We start from the raw sequence: 24146 nt of genomic DNA, 5'->3' as shown, positions 1-24146 counted from the left end.
ATCTATTTCTTGTTATTCCTAGATTTATTTTTTAAATTATTCTGAGTAACATTGTCATAAAGACTATCATTATCAGGTCTGTATTTCAGGTGAAAAATCTAAGTCTGAAGCACTTCAAAAACATTCTATGAACAAGAAATTAAAATCACTATGGTACAGAATGAGCTAAAGAAACTACTTGAAGTACACTAGAAGAGTTAATCATATAAAAAGCAAATGGTAGTGTTGTTCATGTGCTTGGTACAATTGAATGTGTCCATTGACAAAAAAAAAAAGTAAGCCAAACAAAATACCTGTTAAAACTGTAATCTGTATAATTTTATTTATAAAAGGCAGAACAAAATATTAATTAATTATATGCAAATGTTAAGTGTTCCTTTGTGGGAACTACATCTTATTTAGCAGATGCCTTTGTGTGTTCTTCAATACTGCAATCAAATGGCACTCATACTAATTTCACAATAAATGAAAACTTTCCAATACCTTGTCTCATGGAAGAGAGTTAAGGTTCAGTAATTGAAATTGTGGAGGTAGAGATGTTATGAAGAAAGAGGAGCCTTATGAAAGAATACACTCAAAAATATTGAAGGTTCTTAAGCATAAAGGAAATTTTTAAAAACAGACGATCACGGAAAAATATTTCCAGCAATGCTTTCCCTCCGCAGGTCTTCAACAGACAGAAAAGAAAGTCATTCTTCGCCAGCTGTGAGAAAATCGATAGCTCAGGTTTCTCTTTTCACTTTGACCATGTCTTTTTAAATGCCACTTCTAGTATCTGCAGTCACTGCTCCTCTTGCCATTCAAATCCATGCAGGCAGTCACTCCCTGAATCTTCTGGTGTTACCCACATGTTTCTTAGATCTAATTCAGACTGGTCACTGATGTGCTACACACAGAGTAATGTTTTCTGATTTTCTGTATTTTCAGATTAGCTGTATTTTAATTGAAGTGATCAAACAAGTCATTAGACCACCCTGGTTCCATCTCAAAGTCTTTCCAAATCTTCTTTTGATTTGATTATTTTCAAAAATTTTGGCTCATGCTCACAGGGAATTGAGAACTTCAACAAGATTAATTTCTCTGCTGTCTTCCAGCACTTCAATGTGCCTATCACATTTTCAAAGGTTAACAGTTTATCCTCAGAGAAACAGGTAAGCATTGTCAAGTATTTTCAAAGAAGGAAATACAGATACAGGTGTTATTGAAATATAGATATGGGTGTTATTGTCCCAGATGATCACTCAGACCATCAATCTGGGCCTCTTAAACACGATACCAGCTGAGCCTACTGTAGTCATCCCCAGGCTCATTATGATTTCTTGCTTAGAACTGAAAGCATAAATAAGTACCAGATAAGCTTTTACTGTATCTATAAGACACAACAGGACACTAGCATTTCTCCTTATTTAAACACAAATCAGTCTTCCACATTTGTATGTTTCTCTTTCCTACTATGTTTGTACACAGTAGCACCACTTCTCGGCAGCAAGGAGGTTGCAGATAAAAGGTGAGAGGAGGGGAATGTGATATAAAAAGAAAAATGTACCTTAACAAAAATAGATTTGTCAGTACTGGCTCACAGACACACACACACACAAAATCTTCAAATATTAAAATATCTCCTGTCATTTCCCTACTCTCCTTGATCTGCTGCAAAGCTATGAGGGTTCATTTATAACAACAGTGACAATTTCTGCAGAACACCATAGTGTGATTGAGGATGAGAAAAACACAGAGGGAGAATGCCTACACAATGTACATACATGGACATAGCCTGAATTTTTTAGTTGACACTTACACAGGGAACAATCTGGGGGCAAATACCCTCTTTGCTCCATACTTTCTATATCACTTACTCAAGAGCACATGCATGTGTAAAATCAATCTGAACCACTAGGATCTTTCATCTCCCCAGTGATACCTAGGTTTGCATATGGCATAAGGCAATGGTGAATCAAGCCTCATGATCTTTACAGGGAATTTCGCCTCAAGAGACTTCAGGCAGTCACTGAAACAAAGCTGAAAGATCTTGTTGAAATAGCACCAAGTACAGGTAAATGCAGAAATTTACAACTTAAGATTGGCTCATAGCATTCCTTCCTACAAAATGGCTTTCAGATTAGGAAGAAAAAGCTAAAATCAAACTAGCTTGCATGTAAAAAAAATGGTGTGCAAGAATATTTCTGAGCCAGTGAATTGTGTGCATTTGTAACAACTGAGGTAGATTTTTTTTGTTGTTGTTCCAAATATGTTCCAGCATATACTTATTTAAGGTGTTGGCAATGCTAAACAAACTTGTATCTTCAGTCTCTTTCAAGGCAGGCATTTTGTCTAAGTCTTTGACACTGTAAGTGCATTCTCTTCATCCCCAGGTTGTGCAGGCTTGCTGTTTCCTCTTAATGTTAAAAATGAGTATCTCAGTCCTCCTGCCATGCTAAACAAAAGAGAATGAACAGTGGTATCAAAGATGTCTGATGTTACAGATGTCATTTCATAGGTACATAACTTTCCTTCTGAAGAGCTAAAGAACACTAGCTATTATAAACTAGGAGTGCCTAAGAGCTATGTAACCCATCTGAAAAAGCAGCCCCAAGCAGACAAAGATCAATTACCAGTTGCTCACACAGGTTCACACACACAGGGCATGATCCAAGCACAGAAAGTAACCACTCACAAGTTAGAGCTTATATTCAATGGGCACAACTCATTCAGTCAGTGTTCTCACTTCCCACCTGACTTTTACTTGGAAGCCTCACAACTCAGAACTGCTGCTCATAAAAAAATAAATAATTCCACACAGTAAAACTGCAGGCATATTTCCACAATTAGGCCTTACCACAGCAATATTTAATGTCTGAAAACAGACATGAAAAGACATAACTAACTGTAATGACCTTTACATCCTGGGGCAGTGCTTTGTCAGGCCAGTAGTTTCAAAACTGCATCACCAAATGAGTCCAATCAAACAAAATATAAAACTAGAACTCACTGAGAAATCTTCAGCTTCAATAGATAAAGGCTATTCAAGTTTCACTTACCAAATATTTAGCCCTACAAAGTTTAACATGGAGAATATGTAATCTCCACCAATCAACATTCCGATGTAAGCAATGGATATATTCTGAAAGGAAACAAAAATCATGCATTTATTTAAGTCAGATTTCTCCGCCATGAATACAAACAATATAAACTAATTCACTTTTCTAAGGAAATGGTTATACTGTGTTGCTGACCACTCTAAAATCAGCCTTTAAACTAATTTCATGGATGTCAGCCTTATGGATAATGCAGCAACGAAAAGAATAATAAAATCAGTATGTTTTCTAAATGTATACAATGCACAGTAACTTTCTAGGGAAAAAGAGGGCCATTTGATATCAGGCAAAATGGACCTAAGGTCACCTTTTTATATCTATTTCTTTATTATCTTTGGAATTCAAGTCTCATTTCTTAAAAGTGGGGTTTGGATTCTCCAGCATAAAAAGGATGCCTTAAAGTCACAGTAAAAGTTCTTCATTATTACCTTAAGAGGGTTATCTGCTTACTTTTCCAACTAAATATGCTCTGAAATCACTTGGTACAGGTTCAAGACAGGCACAGCTTAATTTTAAAAATTCTACCTCTCACCCACCTGCTTCAAGTTTTGGAAAAATAGATCCCTAAAGACAGAAGGCAAAATGTAGAAGTGTGTGATCATTTTACCAACATTTTGTGGCTTTTAAATGTTTTAGCGGCTAGTCTGCATAATGACATCTGTCTCTACAAGTCTCTAATGGAGACTGCTGTGTCATAACCTGCTTCTCAACTTTAACACTGTTCAAAGAGTGTCAAAGACTATTACAGCTAAGAAAATAGAAATAGTCTTGCCCTGACTTAATGGTTTGATGCAGACATATAAAATTTAAAACAATGTTTTCAGGGCCACAGAATGAAAACTACTAGATTAATCTTGCAGCTTTCAAAAAAGAAAAAGGATGTAGAAAGAGAAGTACTGCCCTCCTTTTGCAGATTTTGTTATGGTGAATTGTTTGTTTTCCTTAGTCATGGAAGGGAGCACTTTCGGTACTATTATTCCTGTTAAGCTAAGTTGAATTCTGAAAATCTTTTGCCCACAGCTGCATAAGTTTTGTCTTTTCTCTTTCAGCTTTATAATCCTATGTTTCTCTCCAAACTGGCTTACTAAAAAAGCATGGGCAGTCAGGGATGTTCCTAGACATGCTGTCCTCATCAATACAAAGCAAGATGCACAGTTTTTTAAGTTAAACTGAGTTAAAGAAAACAGACTCTAAGGACACCAGGTTCAATTTTTAAGATGTGCATGTTTTGGTCTTCATTAAATTGACCAGAATTTGTACAAACCAAAATTAAATAGTCCATTCAGCTAGAACACAGGTTCTCACACAGAGGCTGAGGCACTTAACCATAAAGCACACTCCATACTTCACCTTAGTCATTATTCTGTATCTACAAAAGCCTTACATATCAGCTGCAAAGGAAATTAGTTTAGCCCAAAGTAAAAGTTCACCTGAATTTGCATGAGGGCATCTTGACTAACACACAATAACTTAATAAACAACAGAGGCACAGGATACTCCCTGATGAAATGTGGCTAAATGTCCACCTTTTAATTAAAATTGTTCCAGTTTCTCTTGTTGAAGAAATAAAAATAGATCAATACTAACAATGTTTTCTGGAGCATACCTGACTTTGAAGGCAAGAGAACAGGGTCACTTTGCAGTGAGACCTTGCTTGGCACAAGCAGCGTCTCAGTATTAGCCCTCATTTTGAGTTTCCATCTCAAAGCAGAATCAAGATCACTGCTGCACCAATGCTCTTTCCTGTCTATTTGAGCATTTTTATTTCCCTCTTCTGGTCCATAACTCACCTTGATTGCACCAACTACTGTTGTCGTGAGTGCAGAATTGTAATGACTGCACAGGACAGTAGAATACATCAAGAGAAACCTAAACAAAGGAGAAAATTTTATAAATTCCTCCCAGGGAGCTAAGAAGTTTAACATTACTTCAAGATATTCAACATTATCTGGATCAGTATTTTTCTGGAATCTATAATCCCACCTGTTTCAAACCCTTGTAAAAGAATTTCTGTGAATCTCTAATTTCAGTTAATGATGTGCACATAGAGAATATTCAAAATACATGTTAAATTATGCTACTTGAGCTCTAGCAGAGTCAGCTCTTTTCTCTGTGCTGTTTATATGTCAGTGTTTAAAGTTAGTTTGACCCCTTGGTTTTGACATGTAAGAGAAGAACAGGATGCAACTCCTTCTTCCTTTGACTCTGCAGTTTCAACAGGAACAAAGCATTGTTTCGATAGTTTTAAGTCTCCCGCACTTTTCCAGCTGCTTTGAAGAACAAACACACTGAAACAGTTCTTATACTCAAGGACTTACATGCTATTAACTACAAAGTTAGATTATTGGAAAAGACAGACAGAAGAGACTGTACAGAAAATACAATGCTAAATGTCATATTGCTCAGCACTGTACTATGAGGTCAAAAATCCAGATAGCACTGAACAGTTATTTACACCATTAGAAATAATTAAAAGTCAAGACATAACCCTGGGGGAAAACCCATTTTCTCTGAACTTTAATATAACTTATTAGTGAGTCTTACATTGGAGATTTGCAATTTGAAACACTGACATGAAAACAACCTGCTTTATTTCCCCATATCCTTACCCCAACAAGCAGGAAAGAATAAATTGAAAGACAAATAAAAAATTTGTCCAGTGCTGGAAATGTGTTGCCTATTAAAAAGAGAGAGAGAGAATTATGTGCTATATAATCAACTGTAAACACATATAAAATGTACTTAATATGAAAATATGTAAATTCACAAAATACATTTCATTCATACCAAAATTATGAACCACTTATACTATTTCTGGAAACAATTTAATGCATCTAACTCGACAGACAGCAGGATGACAGCATCCGTGATACGTGGACAAGTACTTGTAACATGTAGAACAGTGCAGGTACACAAGTGCACACTGTAAGCAGTAAACATGAACACAATACCGAAAATTATGTTTTGCTATTTACTGACAGATACTAACACTGTGAATAATAACAGATAATAAATAGTGTTGATGTGAGATGGACAGAAACAGCAAATACATAAATAATTTCCTCTAAATCTCTTCCACACCAGAGATTCATTCATGAACAACTTTTAGGGCCCAAGCCTGTGTTTTTGAGCATTACTAAGGTCTCTCAATAACGAATATTGATGAAAAGGCTCAATTGCTTTGAAGTATCCTCCCTAGTGAAGTGCAGCAAACAAACAAACAGTGCCAACCAGCCACTAAGAAACATGTCAGAGATTCTTTTCCATTTCTAGCAACTCCTGGATATGCCTCATTGTAATCTGGTTAGTTTACACTTGCTACATAAACAACAAATTCAGCTAAGGCTGAACACATCCCTGAGAAACAGAATAAAGGCCGTTAGGCCATGCTAACAGCCAGCTGAGCCTCCACCATGTGAGGTAATAGGTAAAAAGGCTCTTGAGCAGGTCTGCCCTACTAGAATTTTGCTGGTGTGCAACTACAAGCTGCCAAGTATAACAGAGAGCCATTCTGGTGCTTCCTTCCTCTTACATTGCATCATGCTTTCCTGTTCTTACAGTGAGCCATCTAGCAGAGGAGAAATTAGTAACTTGGGCATTCATTTAAAAACTGCAATCTCTCCAAGATTACAGAACTAGCTAGAGGAGTAGAGGGGTAGGGACAGACATGGCACTGTTGCTTTGACTTCACAGCAGAAGACGTATGCTGTGACGGGTCAAGGCAAGAAGTTCTGCCAGGGTAAAAACTGGTCTGAAAATCTGCTCAGTAAAATGGTTATTTGCAATCATTTGCATATCATCAGCATCTTTCCATTTTCTCTGTTTTCTCTGCAATTTGATTTCTGTGTGTCACACTGACACTAGTGTTGGAGAATTTTGCTCAGAAATGGCTTATAGAATTTTGTTCAGACATGCCATAATCATATATAGCTGATGGAAAAGTAAAAGGCAGCTGTGAGGAGCAAATTCTCAATGCCTGTTTCTGTAAATAACAAAAGTTCTCAGGCACGTTTATATAAACAGCAGAAGTTCTCAGGTTGTTTTGTAATAACAAGTAAACATCTTGTCCTTGGATAAGTTTGTCCTAAACTGGCACAAGGTTATGTTGGACTGATGACATAAAGAAATTTCACATTCACTGCAGACCTAATTCTAGCACTTTCAGGGAATCATAATTTTTCTGCTTAAAGCAGAATTCTAAGAACACAGTGACAAAATCGTGTGAGTTCAGGGCACAACAACATACAACAAAGAACATTACAATGATTTATTACATCCTCCAAAGAATTTTCTGTGGCAAATGTAGGAGCCAGGAAAACCTTCTGGTCTGATACTTTACGTATCAGGACATACTGCCTACAGATACTGTACTAGGATTACCTGGGGAGAGTCTTGCTCTCATTCTATGAGAATGCACAATGTAGGTTACTAAACTAGACAGACTAAACAGAAATCTGCCCTGGACATCAGAATGACAGAAAGACTCAAAGAGTAAGATTGAAAATTGTCTGTATAGTTGCAATCTTGTTTTAGAGCATGTGGCAAATCACACAGTGCAGCTGGATTCTCAACCTTTTGTTCAAGCTGGGTGTACCTGAACATACCTTAGTTCCAAGTCAAAGACTCAAATAAGGACTACCACACAAATTAGCTTCTCCTTAAGGGAATACACTAAAGTTCTTACCTGTGAAGGACGAGTCTAACTCACACTTTTCATACTGATCAAACTAACATTAAGGGAGAATTACCTCTTCAGACACAAACAAAAAGCCCCTCTCACTTCCCAAAAAGCCCCTCCCTTTCACTCCTCAAATGAAATCTGAACAAAATAACATTATCAGTCTGAGATATGCAATATTGCTACTTACCTGCTGAAAATCTCCAGTAGAAAAGCTAATAATAACTGTTGGAATCACCATGAAACAAGCATTATAAAACAGGACACCATATTTTCCCAACTCCTGTGAAAAACAAACATGGCATTTGGCATTAAAAGCCACTTGGGAGCAAAATACTGCATATTTCTCTGGTAATTCTTCTGACACTATTGTCAGCGAGTAGACAGAGTACATCTCAATTTAAAATACAAACTTGCAATCCTTTTATTCAGTGTTTCATACTAAGCTGAAATTCCTCTTCACTCACTCTGTGCACTCAGCAGAGTGTTACTACTCTGTTATACCTTAGACACTTCCCATACAACCCTAGGAACTTTCAAAAGCACTGGTCCAGAAGTGCTTTGTGTTGACTTCACACTAGTCTTTCCCTGGCCAAGGAATCACCTACTCATTCTACTACAAATCAACCACGAAAACATATAACAGGAAAATTAATGAAGTTTGACTCATAGATAGAACTCTGTAATCACTGGTAATTGATGTAACTTTATGCGACTTAAAGATTGCCACATAACCTGTGGGTTAACTTGCTTGGCACAAAGGCAGGAAATTAGGAGAATGAAAAAATAACCTTCCCTTCCTACAGATTCAGCCATGCTGCTTAGAAAATCTCTGCAGCCTATCTCTTCTCCTGTGTTTTGCAGAAAATTGTGAGGCTGTTAAGTGCTGCTTATAAATACAAAAGGAATCTGGAATCGACAAAGATGTCTGAGATTATTAAAAGATATATATTTCTGCTATACAGAGTGAAGCACAGAAGTCAGAAACCAAACCTCTATCCAAGATTGCTCTTTGCTATGGCTTAGTATGTTTCATGACACTGCATTTGAAGAGCAGCCTTGATACACATTTACATGAGTAATGTATATCAAGACATCACCTAATACCTTATCACACCTGCTTTTGCTGAAGACTTGCTTTTAGATAACTGAAAAAGACTACAGTTACTGTGGTTATGATTTAGGCTGGACAGTTCTCTGTTTATTTTACATAAACCTCACATAACATGTGTTTCTAGTCAAAAAGTCATCATCCCTATATATATACATATCAAATTTAGAGGTAAACTGTTTGCTTATGGTTTGATTTTTTTTTTAATAACTACAAACTCTGCTTAAAAGCTTTGGGAGAAAAGAAAATACAGTTAGCTTACCAAAGTCTAGCCAGAGATAGAAATAACAACTTTTTCTAGGCTGTTCTCTATTAAGAATGCATATATCAACTGGAATGTGAAAGTAAATGAAGTTATTTATGAGTTCATAATGGTACGTACGTAAAAGTCATGTAATAAGTAGGTGTCCTGGGGTGACTAATGGGGTGACTTTATGATGCTGAATTTTATCCCCATTTGTCTGTTTAGCCTAGAAATAAGTTTTGTGCCTTTAAAACTAGATCCAAGAATGAAGAGAGGGAAAAGGAGAAGCGGTGAAATGTCTGAGGCAGCTGTATTCAAGAACATAGAGATAAGAGCTTCAGCTCTCTCTCTTGATGTGTGTTGTCTGCAGCACAGACAGTGGGAGAGAGTTCCCCTTTGCTTTTAGTTAGTTCTTTTAGCTAGCTGAGGCAGAGAAGTTCCCTGGACTGTAGTTTGTCTTTTTCTTGGAACTATTCAAACCTGCTCTGGACTGAAAACCCAGGAAAACATCAGGAGCTCATGTCTGTGCCCCACCAGGGCCCAGGACGCAGCATTTTCTAGCACCAGAGGGATTGATAAGAGACTGAGCAAGCCGAGCTACACTCCATGACAAGAACTCTCTCTCTCTGAATTTGCCATCTCTTCAGAACAGTGTGAGGTTGCAATGCTTAATATTATTCTTTTTTTTTTCATGTTTGTGAGTACCTTGCTTGTTAAATAAATATTTTTTTCCACTTTTCTCCAAGGAAGTTTATCTCCCAATCAGGTAGGGAGAAGAGCCACTTGAATTTGCTTTGTAGAGGGACCCCTCCCTAAATTTACCCTAAACCAAGACAGTAGCTCACTGCTAAATTCAAACCAATTACCCCAAGTTACCTTTGGATCAATTTTCTGCTTTGTATAAACTCCATTTGCTGCTGTGAAGATATCATTTAGCAACACAAAGATATAGCCCTCCAGATTGAAAGACAGATCAGACCTGGGAAAGAAAGAAAGAAAGAAAGAAAGAAATACTATATTGTAAATAAGCAAAAAATATGCAATGCATTGCATTACCTTGTTTACCAAGAAAAATATTGTGAATGAGGATATGCAAACCCCATGAACTCCAGCCAGTCACAGGTTTTGCTCCAAGCCTTCTTTGTAAGTCAAAGTACTTTACATTTCTCCAGTCACAGGACCACCACAAATGAAACATCAGAGTTCCTAATGTTCAGTGTGAAAGTCGCAGAAAATGTTCAGTTTCCATTCAGAGAAAAATTCCACCCATCTCAACCCTGACAACCAGTCAAATTATAACTGAATTTACTTGCCTATTTCTTTTACTAGAAAGAAAGCGGCTAGGGAATAAAATCCAACTGGTTTGTATGTTTTTCAGACATATTGCCATCCTTTTTTTTTTTTGACTAGTTACTTCATCAATACAGGGTAATTCATTTGACAGGACATGGCTCTATCTCTGTCACATCACATGGAAATTATTTACCCTTGTTCATAGCAAAGCCAGGAAACAAACAAGGAAAACACTAACTTTGCAGATAGGTAAAGGCATGTTCAAACAGAAAACAGAGAACAGCATATGGGTGCATTGTAGCAATTATCTCACAATGGAACTTAAAAAAATAAAAAGGGGGGAGGGGGTTATGATTAAAAAAAATACAATGTGTAACTCCATATTTGACAACCAAAATATCATTCTTTCTATCCAGAACAAGAATATACTTTTCCAAGATTATTAAAATACAATGATACCATGAAATAAAAACAAGATTCTTCACACAGTTTTAACTTGCTTCACTTATGATCCTGCAAACATGGAAAACTTAGAGGTGGAAAAAGACACACCCAAAGACTGTCAGCAGGAATTAGATTTTTTTCCTTTGTATAACTGCAGCTCCCAGTGATGTCACTAGAGAGATTTTCCAAATCAAAACTTTATCTAGAGTAACTTATCTCCACTTAGGTTTACTCAGAATTAAACAAGGAAAAAGTTCTCCTGCTGTCCCTCCCCTCATAATATGGCTTTGTATGAGAAATTAAAACCTTACCCAGCGGCTATGAAAGCCCCAAGAATGATGGCAAATACGCTGACTATAATATTCAGTGGGTACCGTTTCCTGCAGGCAAAAATTGAAACAGTTCACATTTTCATTATTTGAAGCAGAGATTAAATGGCTGTCTGCCTGAAAAGTTTCAAAGCAATTAACAATCACAGAACACTTAATAGGAGGGCAAAGTCTTGACAACCTTACAGAAACAATGTGATTGCTCATATGCCATGCTGTCAGACCTTGGCCCTGAGAACGGAGATTGAAAAAGCACTCTGAGCATTCTCTTACTAGACAATTATAAAAGATTAAAGGTTCAAAGTAACAGCACTGAACCAAACAAATTTAATGTGTATTGATATTCATAATAGACATATTTCAGTGTCGTCCAGCAGTCCAGTACATCTCTCAGGCAGTTTTTCATACCACCTCTGTTGAGGAAGCTGCTATACAGGACACTGTCTGGATTATTTTCAAATAGATACTTATTTTGAACTCAAACTGAAACTTTTTACTTGAAAGGGAAAACATGGAGCTTATAACTTTCTTCACCACCACATCAGTGCTGCCACAGAGTAGTAAAAAGCATACTGCAAACCTATTAAAAGGTTTTTATATCTACACCACTTTATTTGGAAATATCTTAAGCACTCATTTTTGAATTGTACTGCAACATGCCTTACAGATATTCCCCTAGTCCTTATTCTGTCAAGATAAGAACTGAGAGAGAAGATCCTCGAAACAAAATGTACAATTCTCTTTGAAGAAATACTCTTGGAGAAATCCTGTGTTTAAAGGATCTTGTGTCCCAAGAATAAAGTGCTGAGCAGACTCTAGATAAATTAGGCTTTGATCATAATGACTCTCAAGAGTAACAATCCAAATCTTGATTGTTTCAAAAATCCTGACATAAGCCTGCACAGACTCTCTAGAGTCCTTTCACTTTCAGCCCTGACGAAGTCCACTGTGTCAGTCTGCACCAACACAGCATTCTCCTCCCAGGCTTTCCACTGGTTAGGAACTTGCTTGCACTCACAGGCCACATTGCTGTTCTCCAGCTGAGCATTTATGCGCATCTCACTGACTCACATTTTTTTTCACTTGCTTGTGGGAGTCTTCAGGCCAACAGAAGACAGCAAGTTTTGCTTTCCCTGGGAGAAGTTAAAACTACAAAAGCATTCCAGAGCATCTCCCAATATTAATCACATTGATCAATTAACTGCTGTGTCAGCCAAAAGCAGATGACAGTTTAGCTGGGGGCTTTTTGCAGTTTTAGCTTTCCCCTGATCATCACTCTCACACTGCCTGGGTTCAGATTCAGCAAGCTGGTTTTTTCCTTGTGAGTTCATCTGGTGAGCTCAGCATCAGTCATATGGATAGAACTGTGGAATTCTGGACAAAGTATGATGTATTTCTACTCCTGTTCCTCCAACTCAGTACTACTGAAATTAGAGATCCTGAGCAGCTAGCATATCCTTCTTAATTTCTCATGAAAAATAACATAGGTGTCTGTAAGTAAGGAATTCTGTGATCTAAGCACTGGTAAATACCATTTTGCTTATTAACCTGGTATGTTTTCAGACTTGACCCAGACAGTTACTCTACATAAGCAGACTGCCATGCTATCAGCACTCTTTGGAGACATAAGGATCTGTCTGTTTGAAGCAGTTCACAGTTCAGAAGCTTCCAAGACAAGACACAAACATAACCACTGAAAGTGACTGAGTTGTGTCTGCTGACCTGAAACCCATGTAACGGTCTAGAGAATGAGATATGAAAATGGAGACAAGTTGATTTTTTTCCCTCTCTTCACTAAAATGTCTAATCTATGCCTTCAAAAAAGCTACATAAATCACTTTCTTTGCTTTTGTCTATTTGTAAGTAAAAATCACTCATGCAATTTTCTGGTGAGATGACACAAGTCATCCATTTGATGTGATCTAAAGTAAAGGAATCTTAAATGAAAAAAAAAAAAAAACAAAAACACAACCCCAAAAAAAAACAAAAAGGATCACCCAAGTATGATGATTTCCAGCAGTAAAGTAAGTGGAATGGTAAACTTCCTGAGCACTGTAAACATCGGCAAACTGTCAAAAAAAACAAAATAAAAATCCAAGCATAGTATTAGATTAATAGCACTCTTATATCCTAACTCTTATTTTACTAACCCAGGGGATGGAACAATTAATCCAGGAATAAGAAACCAAACCAAATAGCAAATAATTTAGTACATTTATATGAATGTCAGTCTGCAATGCACATTAGACAATCAAATAATTGAAAGATAGCAAGCTTTGCCAGTGAGTAAATTTGTGCAACTGGCTATGTTTGAAGGTCACTCTGCATTACTGAACTGGAATATAGTAGGTATTTTTTACCTAGCGTAACCCTTATAAAATAATTCTTCCTGTAAAATTCATAACCATAGTTAAATAAAAACTATTTCTATCGAAACTTAAGAGGACAGACACTAAACCTTTCTCTGAAAACATGTAACAGAAATAAAATACAAATAAAACATGCTTAGTAAACAAGCTGTACTTTGAAAAAGTAAAATAAATCCATGACCAAAGAATTAGAGGAAATACAAGAAACATAAAAGGTGGGGCCACAGCTGCAACTACGAAACAAACTTCTATTTTTAGCAAGATGTTGTTGATCTGCATGAAGTAATGCAGTTGGAAACCTTTCTGGGTGAGAAAACACTTGCATCTGACACTGTAAATATAACAGCATGGCCATATGGACCAATTAATCCCCTGCTAAAGATAATTATTAACAATTGCATTAGTCAATCATACAATTCCTTACACAATGTTTAAAAACTTTACAACAGATATTTTGAATTTTTGCATGGGATCACCTGCACCTTCCAGACAACCTAAACAAGGTGGAGAATTCAATGATGTAAACAAGTCTCATATATTGTACCAAAATACAATGTAACAAAATATTAATGGTAGGAACACTGCAGGCATTTTAAAGTTTCTGTTATAAAAATTAGTTAAAACTAGCAAATCTAAAATAGGTATACCAGCCACAGAGGAGGGAGAAGGTGCACTTACATACCCTACTAAGCATTTAAACTTACAATCAGAGAAAAGGGAAAGAAAAACCCAACTTTTACAGCTTTGAAACTTCTTCCATATTCACAATGGCTGAAGTGCTACCAGGCACAGTACTGTCTAAGTCTTAATGTCTGTTTCAGTGGAACAGCTCGTGAACACATTCAACAAGGAGTTGCAGAACCAGGCATCTAGTGTTCATAGCTAGAGAATATTAATTCTATAAATAAAAAGAAATGTGTCACAGACATATTTTATGAAAAATCCTTTTGCTAGGATTTTTTCTCCTGAGAAGCTGAGAGGCCTCAGAAATGAAATGTAAACCATAATTATTTGCTGCTGTAGAATGCAACAGGTGCATCTTTGATTGGTCTCATGTCATTGTTTTTAATCAATGGCCAATCACAGTCCAGCTGTCTCGGACTCTCTGGTCAGTCACAAGATTTTATTATCATTCCTTTCCTCGCTAGCCTTCTGATGAAATCCTTTCTTCTATTCTTTTAGTATAGTTTTAATATATAATTTTCTTTTAATATAATATATATCATAAAATAATAAATCAGCCTTCTGAAACATAGAATCAAAATTCTTGTCCCTTCCCTCGTCCTGAGACCCCTGCGAACAACACCACAGAAATGCAAACAAATTAAAAGTAATACACTGGGGGACCTCATCACTCTCTACAACTCCCAGCAAGAAGGGTGCAGAGAAGTGAGGGCAGGTCTCTTCCACTGTGCCTACAGTGAGAGCACCAGAACATATGGCCTTCAGATGAGGCAGGGGAGATTCAGACTAGATATTAGAAAAAAATTGTCACTGTTAGGGTGATCCGGCATTAGAATGGATTGCCCAGGGAGGTGGTGGAGTCACCATCCCTGAGGGTGCTTGGATCTGGCATTGGGTGATAAGATTACTAGTCCAGGGTTACAGTGGTAATAGAGCTGTGTTTACAGTTGCACTGGATGATCTTACAGGTCTTTTCCAACCTTGATGATTCTATGATTCTGTGGTTTTACTTTCTTTCCTAGCATCTGTCTAATAGTTCTGAATTGCACACAAACCTGCAAAATTCTGTTTTGGTTTAGCTTAGTACCAAAACTTCAGGAGCCTGCAACAACATAAAAAACCACCACATGGTAGTGGTGTATCCTGCTGTATCCTCTAGCTGTATCCTCCAGTCCTGGTGCAGCCATCATGCTTCTGTGCTTGTCTTCCACAGAAAATACAGACATTCATTCTATCTGCATTGCTTGCACCTTTTTAGCACTAGCATGGAAGCAGCTCTCATGGGTCTTAGCTTACAGGCACATGGGAGTCAAGGCACTCTTCAGCAGCGCTCCCTGACAACCACCACCTCCCCAAGCACCACCACTACTCCACTACACAGTAATTTTTCATCTCTTGGTGATTCCTAAATATCTGCCATGACACCATGGTACAAACATTTTCCTTATGCTGCTTCCTTCAGAAACAGTTTTCCAACTCTCTGGTTAAGACACCCAGGAAAAGCTGGATGCTTGGGTGTGAGGCAAAAGTGTAAGCATTTTCATGGTTACATAGGAGTATTGTGATTTTATGTCAGCACAGGACTGGCTAAGCTCCCCTTAAAGGAAGTAGACAACTTGTAAACTGATCAAATGTTTGTGTAAAAATTTCATAACAGTACCAGGGGTTTAGACAGACAGACAGACACCACATGGATTTAAGACTCCAGACAATGCTCTTCTTCAGTGTTTCTTTTTTACCCCACAAGAAAAAAGGGTAAAATCCAAACAGTCTACTTATAACTTCTACTTACTGTACCTGAGTTTGCTGGTACTTGATAATCCACTTAAGTGGTTTCCAACATAAATCAGAGGCAGAGGAAATAACTGTGATAAAATTAAAAGCATAACTCAGATTATTTTGTTTAGAAGTAGTGTTGAGGCACTTGATAGAATTTGATACTCATCATATCAGATGTACTTTTGTGAAGAAAGAGGGGTTTTTCAACAGAAAAAAAGGTAACTATGCCGCAAGCTCATCTATAGCTCCTATTTATGTGACGGGTCATGACCACAGCTTCACTGATGTCATTAGAAGAGTTGCAATTTATCACAAATGAGACTTAGAATCCATTTAGAGTAAATGTTAATCACTCTTATTCTAATTACTATAATCCTCAGATAAATATCCATTTTAACATTTAATTTCAGATATAAAGGTAATAATACAGTAAACAGTATCTAAATAATCAAGTGAAGAGGTGGAATAAAAAAGTTAATAAACTATAAGTATGCTGTGCTCTTCTACATATTCCACATTTATTAATATAGCTGGAAGTTGCAACATTTTAGATCAACCCAAAAAATTTGCTTTGTAAGATACTAGAAAGGAAAGTTAAGTAATTATGAGTAAATTAAACTTTGATTCCAGCAAAGAGACTGACTTGCACAGAAATCTATAGTCCATAACACAATATAGAGAAACAATAATGGAACTTGTGAGCCTTAAAAAAATGTACAAGAATACATTAATCCCTACAATTATCAGCTGCAATTCAAAGCCATTAATTTTCCTTTTACAGAAAAAATTACATTATCACAGAATGGATAAGGTTGGAATTTGCAGAAGATTTAAACCAACCAAGGTAATCAATGGGGACAAAGGCAGTGTGTACATTTGGTCCCATTCACTATCAGTCAAGAGGGGCTGAGATGGCAGAAAGACGTAACAGATCCTTTATCCTAATGTGTAATAGTTGCTCTTGTTTCTAAACAGGGAGACAGACGTTGGAGGACACTAAAGTCAAAGGCTATTCATTTTTAAACCTTGCTGGAAAAGCATACAGAGGAGTAGGGTGTATTTAATCTATGTTAAAAATGGTGTGTTTCTTTCACAGCAAGAGAGAAAAAAGTGAAGTAAAAGTTAACTGATAGTCAACTGAAGTTAACTTTTAAGTGAAAGTCACAGTAAAAGTAAACAGGAGTATAAAGAAAGCAAGAGTATGAGTAACAATAAATATTCAGCCTGTTGACCTAAGTTTGCAAAAATTTTGTAAAGCACAGTCTCATCTGCAGACTTTTATTTAGAACATTTTGGTTCATCTAATTTATAGGCTGAAAACAGAGTAGACATTATATTATCTTTCCTCTGAAATTCATTCCATTGTAAAGACAAAATTACAACATCCAGCATAACAGCAGAGATCAGTGAATCATTTACTTAAAAGGGGTCAGGAATTTCAAAGTTTCGTCACTAAAATAAGCATTTCATTACTTTAAAACTCTAGCTGAATGCACTGAAGACATTTACCAGTTGAGGAGTGAAAAGTAATGATTATCTTAGTGTCATAGCAAAAGTTGACAAAAGGATAAGGAGTTGGACTAAGGGTTCCTTAAATAGTAGAGAAATCAACAATGAGCAATTCAGCTCATTCACTATGACTAGTCAAATCCACACAACAAACAGTGTACAGGTCCTGGAAGCTAAAATGTTGACTGCTTCCAGCCTATCCAGCAAAGTCTTCCAAACAACAGATATTATTAGGATAAAGAAAATACATGTTGTATTTTTTAATGCCTTTGTATATAAGTTAAAGCAAAGACAACAGCAGAGGGACCACAGCAGGACTTGTGGGGATGGAGGGAAAAAACTTCTCAAGGTCTCAATAAGTTGTTTATACATGGAACTCAAAGCTACCCACTGGGAAACCTTCTTTCTTATTCTGGAATAATAAAGAAGGATTGTCTATTTTATGAATAATACCATAGATTCTCCTCCAAGACTTGTACAAATGCCAATGATTTCAACATGCATTAAGAATGAACATATCTGTGAGACATCCACTGTAAACCTCACACTGACAGGAAGACAAGACATTCTGCAGTAAAGATGTGGGCTTGAAAAGCTATGCTATCTGATCCCTCAGCAGGGCTGGGAACATTCCCTGTGTCCTGGAGCAAACACAACTGATAACCTGCAACAAGACATAAACACACAGGCTAATGCATCAAAAAAACATTCCAGCAACATTGCATAGATGCAAAACTCTTTGAGGATTGTTGCTGTAGTAATTTCATATCCTAGTTCCCAAACTGAGGTAAGAGGAGATCCTGTCACATTTGTTCTATCCTGCCTCTTTAGACTGTATAATGCAGCTAGTCACCACCAACAGTATTTTCAGTTGGCATTATTTTAGCCCCCCCTATGGAACATAAATGTTATACTGGGAGTCAGCTGTTGTTCTGGTTTCTCATCTGCCACATTACTTTTCTACTATTTTTTCTACTATCACATGCTTCATTCATATTTCCAAGCAGCCTTTCTCTCTTTATGCCGTGTTTAAAAGTCTTTCACAAACACCTATCTCCCATTGATCCCACAGAGAGCTATTTCAACAAAAAATCTTCAGAAATGTGGAAGATTTCATCCTGCTGTATAAAGGTAAAGCACCCTTCCTATGTGCTGCATAACTAAATGGCACCAGATTGCTCTGCAAACAGAGTTTATATCTATTGCCCAAACTAGAATATTACAGAGAAATTAAAATTATCAAATCAATTTTGAAATGAAACAATGATGCAAAGAATCCCATTTGAAAAAGAAATGCAAATGTTTTTCTTGTCTCCATAAGAAAGAATGCTACTATAAGAAGTAACTCTTTCCTGTTAATACCATGACATATGTGATCCTTACCTTCACAGGTATACTTTTGTCAAAATCAGGGAAGTGAACAATCTTATTTAGTTTTGACACATACAAGATAAGTATAGTGGCTGCCATCTAAACAAAAAGAAAAAATGAGAAGTCATGCAAGAGCAAAATTATAATGTGTGAAACAAAAAACTGCTTCAAAGATAAAATCTTTATATGAATTTGACAAATGCTAGGTTTTATGTATTTCTTTAAAAGAACTGCACAGAATGAAATTAACAAATTGAAGTAATTTTTCTCTTATTGAAACAATTTCACCAGGTATTTATTTGAAAGTAAAATACGCAAATATACTTTACTATCCTGAAGAAAATTAGTGGCATTTTGTGAAACAATGCATGCTGAGAAGGAATTGAGAAAATAAAATAAGACACAATCCCAGATAAACCATGTAATTTTTACTCAGAGAATAGTTTAGTCTGCAGAACCACTCCCAAAACATTTTTTTGGCAATGCAACAAGGAAGTTGGGCATTGATCAATCTGTTGACAACATGAGGAAGAAATAGTAAAGATGCAGACAGAATAAGATGCAGAAGAGTATCTGAGCAATCATACATCACAGGTGTTAATGTTGCCCCAAGGACTCAAAACAAAGGGTCAAATTTTCCTAATATGAAAATACAGCAAATCAATCAATTATCTAGAGGATGAGGTGGAGTCATGTTCTGCAGACTAAAGCATTATACCATATCATATGTACTTTATATAGTGTTCAGGAAAATCTTGGAAGCATCTGTCAACAAAAAAATGGAAATGCCATTAAGTCTTTGATTCTGCAAAGATTCTTTTTCTTTTTTCTATAAAGAAAAAAGCCGCATCAAGACATGAATTATTGCCACATTTTCAAGCCTTTCAAGGTCTATGGTTCCTTGAGCAGTCCGGGTATGTAAAACTCTCTATCACATCTCAAAGTCTTTACAAGACATTTTACATCTCTCTAGCACCTAACAGCAGAGATGTCAGACCTGTGGTACCCTGTTTTCAATACTCCCTCACTAGCTTCCCTATAAAATGTATTTGCCTAAATAATACTTGCTTCAAGGCTCAGTCTTTATCAGTGATCCCTCTGCAGTGATACATTCCTCTTTATGGACCCAGTCCACAAGCATTTGAACTTTGGTTTTATTGCAATGTCTCCTAACAACAAACATTTCTGCTGCCATACTCCAACTTACCCATGGGTAAATAAAGCAAGAAAGAATCAAAATTTTGCACTGGTCCTACTGGAAAACGGGGAGAAATTTATGAGGAAATTAATGGTTTGGCTACAAACAGGAGCAATATCTCTGCATGCAGTCCACAAAGGCTCAAGGACCCTCACAGAATGTATGTATACAGAATGTATGCATACAGAATGTATGCACTTGCTAGAACAAAGCTGGACAGTTTTGAAGGCCAGATTCCTTAATTACTGAACTTTACAAGGAGAATTAAATAGCATTCCAGTCTTTCACATGACTCTTTCCAGCCAGTAATTTTGACTAAAGCTCGAAGTTGCCTGTTTTCAATGAAACAAATTATAGTTCCTTAAAGTGTATCTAATCCAGAAGACAAGCAGTTCACTGTAACTGTGATTTTGCCCCCTAAAATCTACCTCTATTATCATTAGTTTAACTTAAAAAAATAATGAATACTTTTTAGTATGCTTTACTTGTGAACATACCTGTCCAATTCCAAGAAACATTGGTGATGGAAAGCTGAAAAGCATGAACAGATATTTAGTACTGAGGAATGGAAATAAATAATTAGGAAAAATAAAAAAGTTAAATTTTAAAACCAAATTCAACAATTAAACATGAGGATGTCTGGCCTGTGTTTAAGAAGAGTTCGGACTACACTTAATGTAGTAGAAATATTTTCTTTCTGAAGCCCAAATGATACAGCTCATGTACAGTTGATCAGTTCTGAACTGCTAGTTGTTTGGGGAATACTCATAAGTGAAGGTAACACACTTAGAGAACTCTTAATGCATCATTTCTTGAGTAGCTTTACACATACATTTTAAATCCTAAGAGGGGATAGTAACTAAAACATCTTGCACTTGCTCTAACTTGGAAGCTTATCTCTACAATCCAAACATACTAGCAATATGTTTTTGTCAAAATCAAGTTCTTAAGTAAATGTTGTAGAAACATCTATTGTCTACTAAACCAGCTACATTCCTACTATAACCCTTCAGTTGGCTTTAGCTGAAAGCATGGATAGAGTCACAGAAAGGGAAGGGACCTTAAAGATCATCTAGCTCCAAACCTTCTGCCATGGGCAGGGACACTTTCCACTACTCCATGTTGCTCAAAGCCCCATCCAGACTGGTCTTGATGACTGGTCATCTCTAGGGACGAGGAGCCCACAGGCTCTCTGGACAACTTACTCCAGTGCCTCACCACTTTCACAGTAAAGAATTTCTTCCTAGTATCAATCTAGACCTCCTCTCTTTCAGCTTAAGTCCAGCCTAATTTCCCTTTGTCCTATCACTACATGGCCTTCTCAAAAGTCCTTCTTGAGCTCTTCCCTTTAGGTACTGGAAAGCCACAGTAAGGTCTTCCTGGAATCTTTTCCAGGCTGAACTATCCTGTCTCTCTCAGCCTGTCTTCACAGGAGAGGTGCTGCCATCCTGTGATCAGAGCCACTGTGTTTAGTGGCCTCCTCTGGACTAGTTCCAGCAGGTCCATGTCTTCTTTGAGTTGGGGGACTCCAAGACCTGGATGCATTATTACAGGTAGGGTCTCACCAGAACAGGGGCACAGAATCCCCTTCCTCCCCCTGCTGGCCTCACCTCTTCTGATGCAGCCCAGGTGTTGGGTTTTTGAGCTGCAAACACATGGTGTTGGTTCATATTCAGCTTTTTACCACAAACACCCCCAAGTCCTTCTCCCCTGGGCTAGTCTTGACCCATTCTCCATGCACACTATATTTGTGCCTAGGATTGCCTCAATCCAGGTGCAGGACCTTGTACTTGGCCTTGTTGAACTTCATGACATTTGCAGAAGCTGCAGTTATCCTACTTAGTGCAGTGAGAAATGTACATCTAATATTAACATAACTGAGATGGGAACAAAGCATTGACAAAAGAAACAAACACGCTGACTCACAGCAAAAAGGCCATAAGAGCACTACTGTCCTAACACAGAGTTAGGAGCAATTGATAGCAAAAGAGATCAGGGAAACAGAAGTACTGGGGGCAGGAAAAACATAAAAAATAGCAGGACTTCCATTTATAATCATGTGACACTTAAACTGTCTTTTGTTTAATATTTACAGCTCCCCCATATAAAGATGGAGAGTTTGTCCAACTGTACTACACAGATTTCTGCAGACATTTGTGATTTGCAGAGGCCTAAATATTTCCAGCAATGCTGTAAGGTCTTAATACAAAACTTAGGTTTACTGACGGACATACTCGATTATCTCACGCAGATGTGCTAGATGTATGCCAAGGACTTTCAGGGAGCTGCAGTCCATAGGATAAAAAGCACTATAAAATAAAATCTCAACTTGCACCATGTACCATTTATGAGACATATTAAATACAGCTGCTATATGTTCAAATAGCACTGAACGTTAGAAAATGACATTTGGCTTTTTAACTTTCTTCTCATTTTGGTTTTTCTTTTTCTTATTTTGATTCAAGATGAGCTAAACCACAGCAAAAACAGAGCAAAGATTTTAAGTAAAACATGTTACTGGTGACAAAAATGGCAGTCACAGGACAATATAGAATCATAGAATATCCTGAGTCAGAAGGGACCCAGAAGGATGATCGAAGTGTAACAAGTATACACATCTAGATGGGAAAAGAGTTGGAGATGAATGCCCAAGTTCCTACTTCCCTCAGCTGCAAGACTAAGAGTAAAATGCAGTGTAAGAGGTGTGCAGTTAATGCTGTTGCTTTACACAGTGGTAGAAGAATCTAAATATCACCTGGATTCCATATGGGAATTAGCGCCATCAAGTCAAGGACGGAATCTCTCAGTGTTTTTATGATCAAGCCATTTTACGAGGTTCACTTTTCGTTTTTGGCTACCTCAGAAAACAAAGATGCTGGAAGGAAGATACTGTTCGGCAGGAACAGTTAAAGGATACGCTGTTTCCCTCACGGGTGTCTCAGGTAGTGCGATCCTCTGGGAATAGCGAAACGACCCGCAGGAAAAGACGGGCGTAGTCAGAACTGTGCCTGCCGTCGGGCGGTCAGCAGAACCGGTACATACTGGGCACGGGTGGGGTCTCAGATTGGAGAAACTGGCCCTGCTTCCAGCACATTACCCACTAGCTGGCTGCTTGGGATCCCGAGCTGCACGGACGCCCGAGGGTCACGCCACCGGGAAAGGGAACAGGAGAGGAAGGCTTCTCCGCTGGGCAAGGACGGAGCCTGGCATGGCCCGGCACCGGCCGTACCGGCACCGGCTGCTGGGGGCCGCCCGCTCCGCCCCGGCGCTCACCTGTAGGCGCTGAGGAGCGCCTTGTTGACCAGCACGGTGAGGAAAGAGCACGTCCCGTAGAAGAGCGCCGAGAGCACCCTGGGAAGTGTTGGGGAAGCGGCGGCGGCGTCCTCCTCCTCCCCCGCGGCCTGCCCGGCGCTCATGGCGGCGACGAGCGGCGGCGAGCAGGGCCGCACCGCGGGCTTGCACCAGGGTGGCCGTGGGGACGCCGCTCCTCCTCCTGCTCCCCGGCCCGTCCCCAGACGGCGGCAGCGGCGGCGGCCCCGGGTCCGGGCGCGGCGGCCCCGCGGGCGGGTCTGGAGCGGCGCCGCGCCGCGCCTCGCCTGCCGGGGGCGCTGCCGCCGCCAGGGCCGGGGCGCCCGCCAGAGCGGCCCGCGGGGCTCGGCGGCGGCGGGGCGGGCACCGCGCGGGGCCTCCGGCGGGCCGGGGCCGCGGCAGCCCGGCCCCCAGAGCGCCCTGCCGTTGCTGTTAAACCAGGCCGGCGGCAAAGCGGGGCCTCTGGGGCCAGCCTGCGGAAGGGAGAGGGCCGAACCCCGCGGGGGCACTGCTGCAGCTAGCCCTCAGCACCCCCAGAGCTCGGCCTGGGCTTCGCGCGGAGGGACGGATTCTCACAAGTTCCTGAAACTAAAAAACAATTTGCCTTGGGTGGTTTAACTTGTGTCAAATTTCAAGGGACAGGGAAAATAAACACCTTAAGCCTTCTCTGCAACAAGCTGGGCTGTCAGAAACGAGGAGGAGGCAGAGTATTTAATAATTACCAAACAGCACA

General features: G+C 38.6%; 1 protein-coding gene across 1 annotated transcript; it reads right to left on the bottom strand.

Moving 5' to 3' along the window:
- Positions 1 to 300: 300 nt before the first annotated feature.
- SLC35D2 (solute carrier family 35 member D2) lies at positions 301 to 23520 on the bottom strand. The gene is made up of 12 exons (XM_059492319.1): positions 23378 to 23520; positions 20602 to 20635; positions 18919 to 19005; positions 16045 to 16112; positions 13192 to 13263; positions 11177 to 11245; positions 10005 to 10107; positions 7964 to 8056; positions 5705 to 5772; positions 4886 to 4964; positions 3039 to 3121; positions 301 to 2434 (listed from the first exon to the last, which is right to left on the bottom strand). Exons 1-12 carry the CDS (start codon positions 23518 to 23520, stop codon positions 2332 to 2334), a joined length of 1002 nt encoding a protein of 333 aa, XP_059348302.1. The 3' UTR covers positions 301 to 2331.
- Positions 23521 to 24146: the final 626 nt, after the last annotated feature.

This window comes from Ammospiza nelsoni, chromosome Z (assembly GCF_027579445.1).
Source record: "Ammospiza nelsoni isolate bAmmNel1 chromosome Z, bAmmNel1.pri, whole genome shotgun sequence".
Classification (NCBI taxonomy): Eukaryota; Metazoa; Chordata; class Aves; order Passeriformes; family Passerellidae; genus Ammospiza; species Ammospiza nelsoni.
This window is presented reverse-complemented; position numbering and strand designations above follow the sequence as displayed.

Coding starts and splice junctions, on each gene's coding strand:
- SLC35D2 (XM_059492319.1), bottom strand. CDS start 23,520: ATGAGCGCCGGGCAGGCCGCGGGGGAGGAGGAGGACGCCGCCGCCGCT. Junction 11,246..13,191: donor CTGGAAATCATCATACTTGG/GTGATCCTTTTT, acceptor TTTTGCCTGCAG/GAAACGGTACCCACTGAATA. Junction 10,108..11,176: donor GGGGCTTTCATAGCCGCTGG/GTAAGGTTTTAA, acceptor TTTCTTTCCCAG/GTCTGATCTGTCTTTCAATC.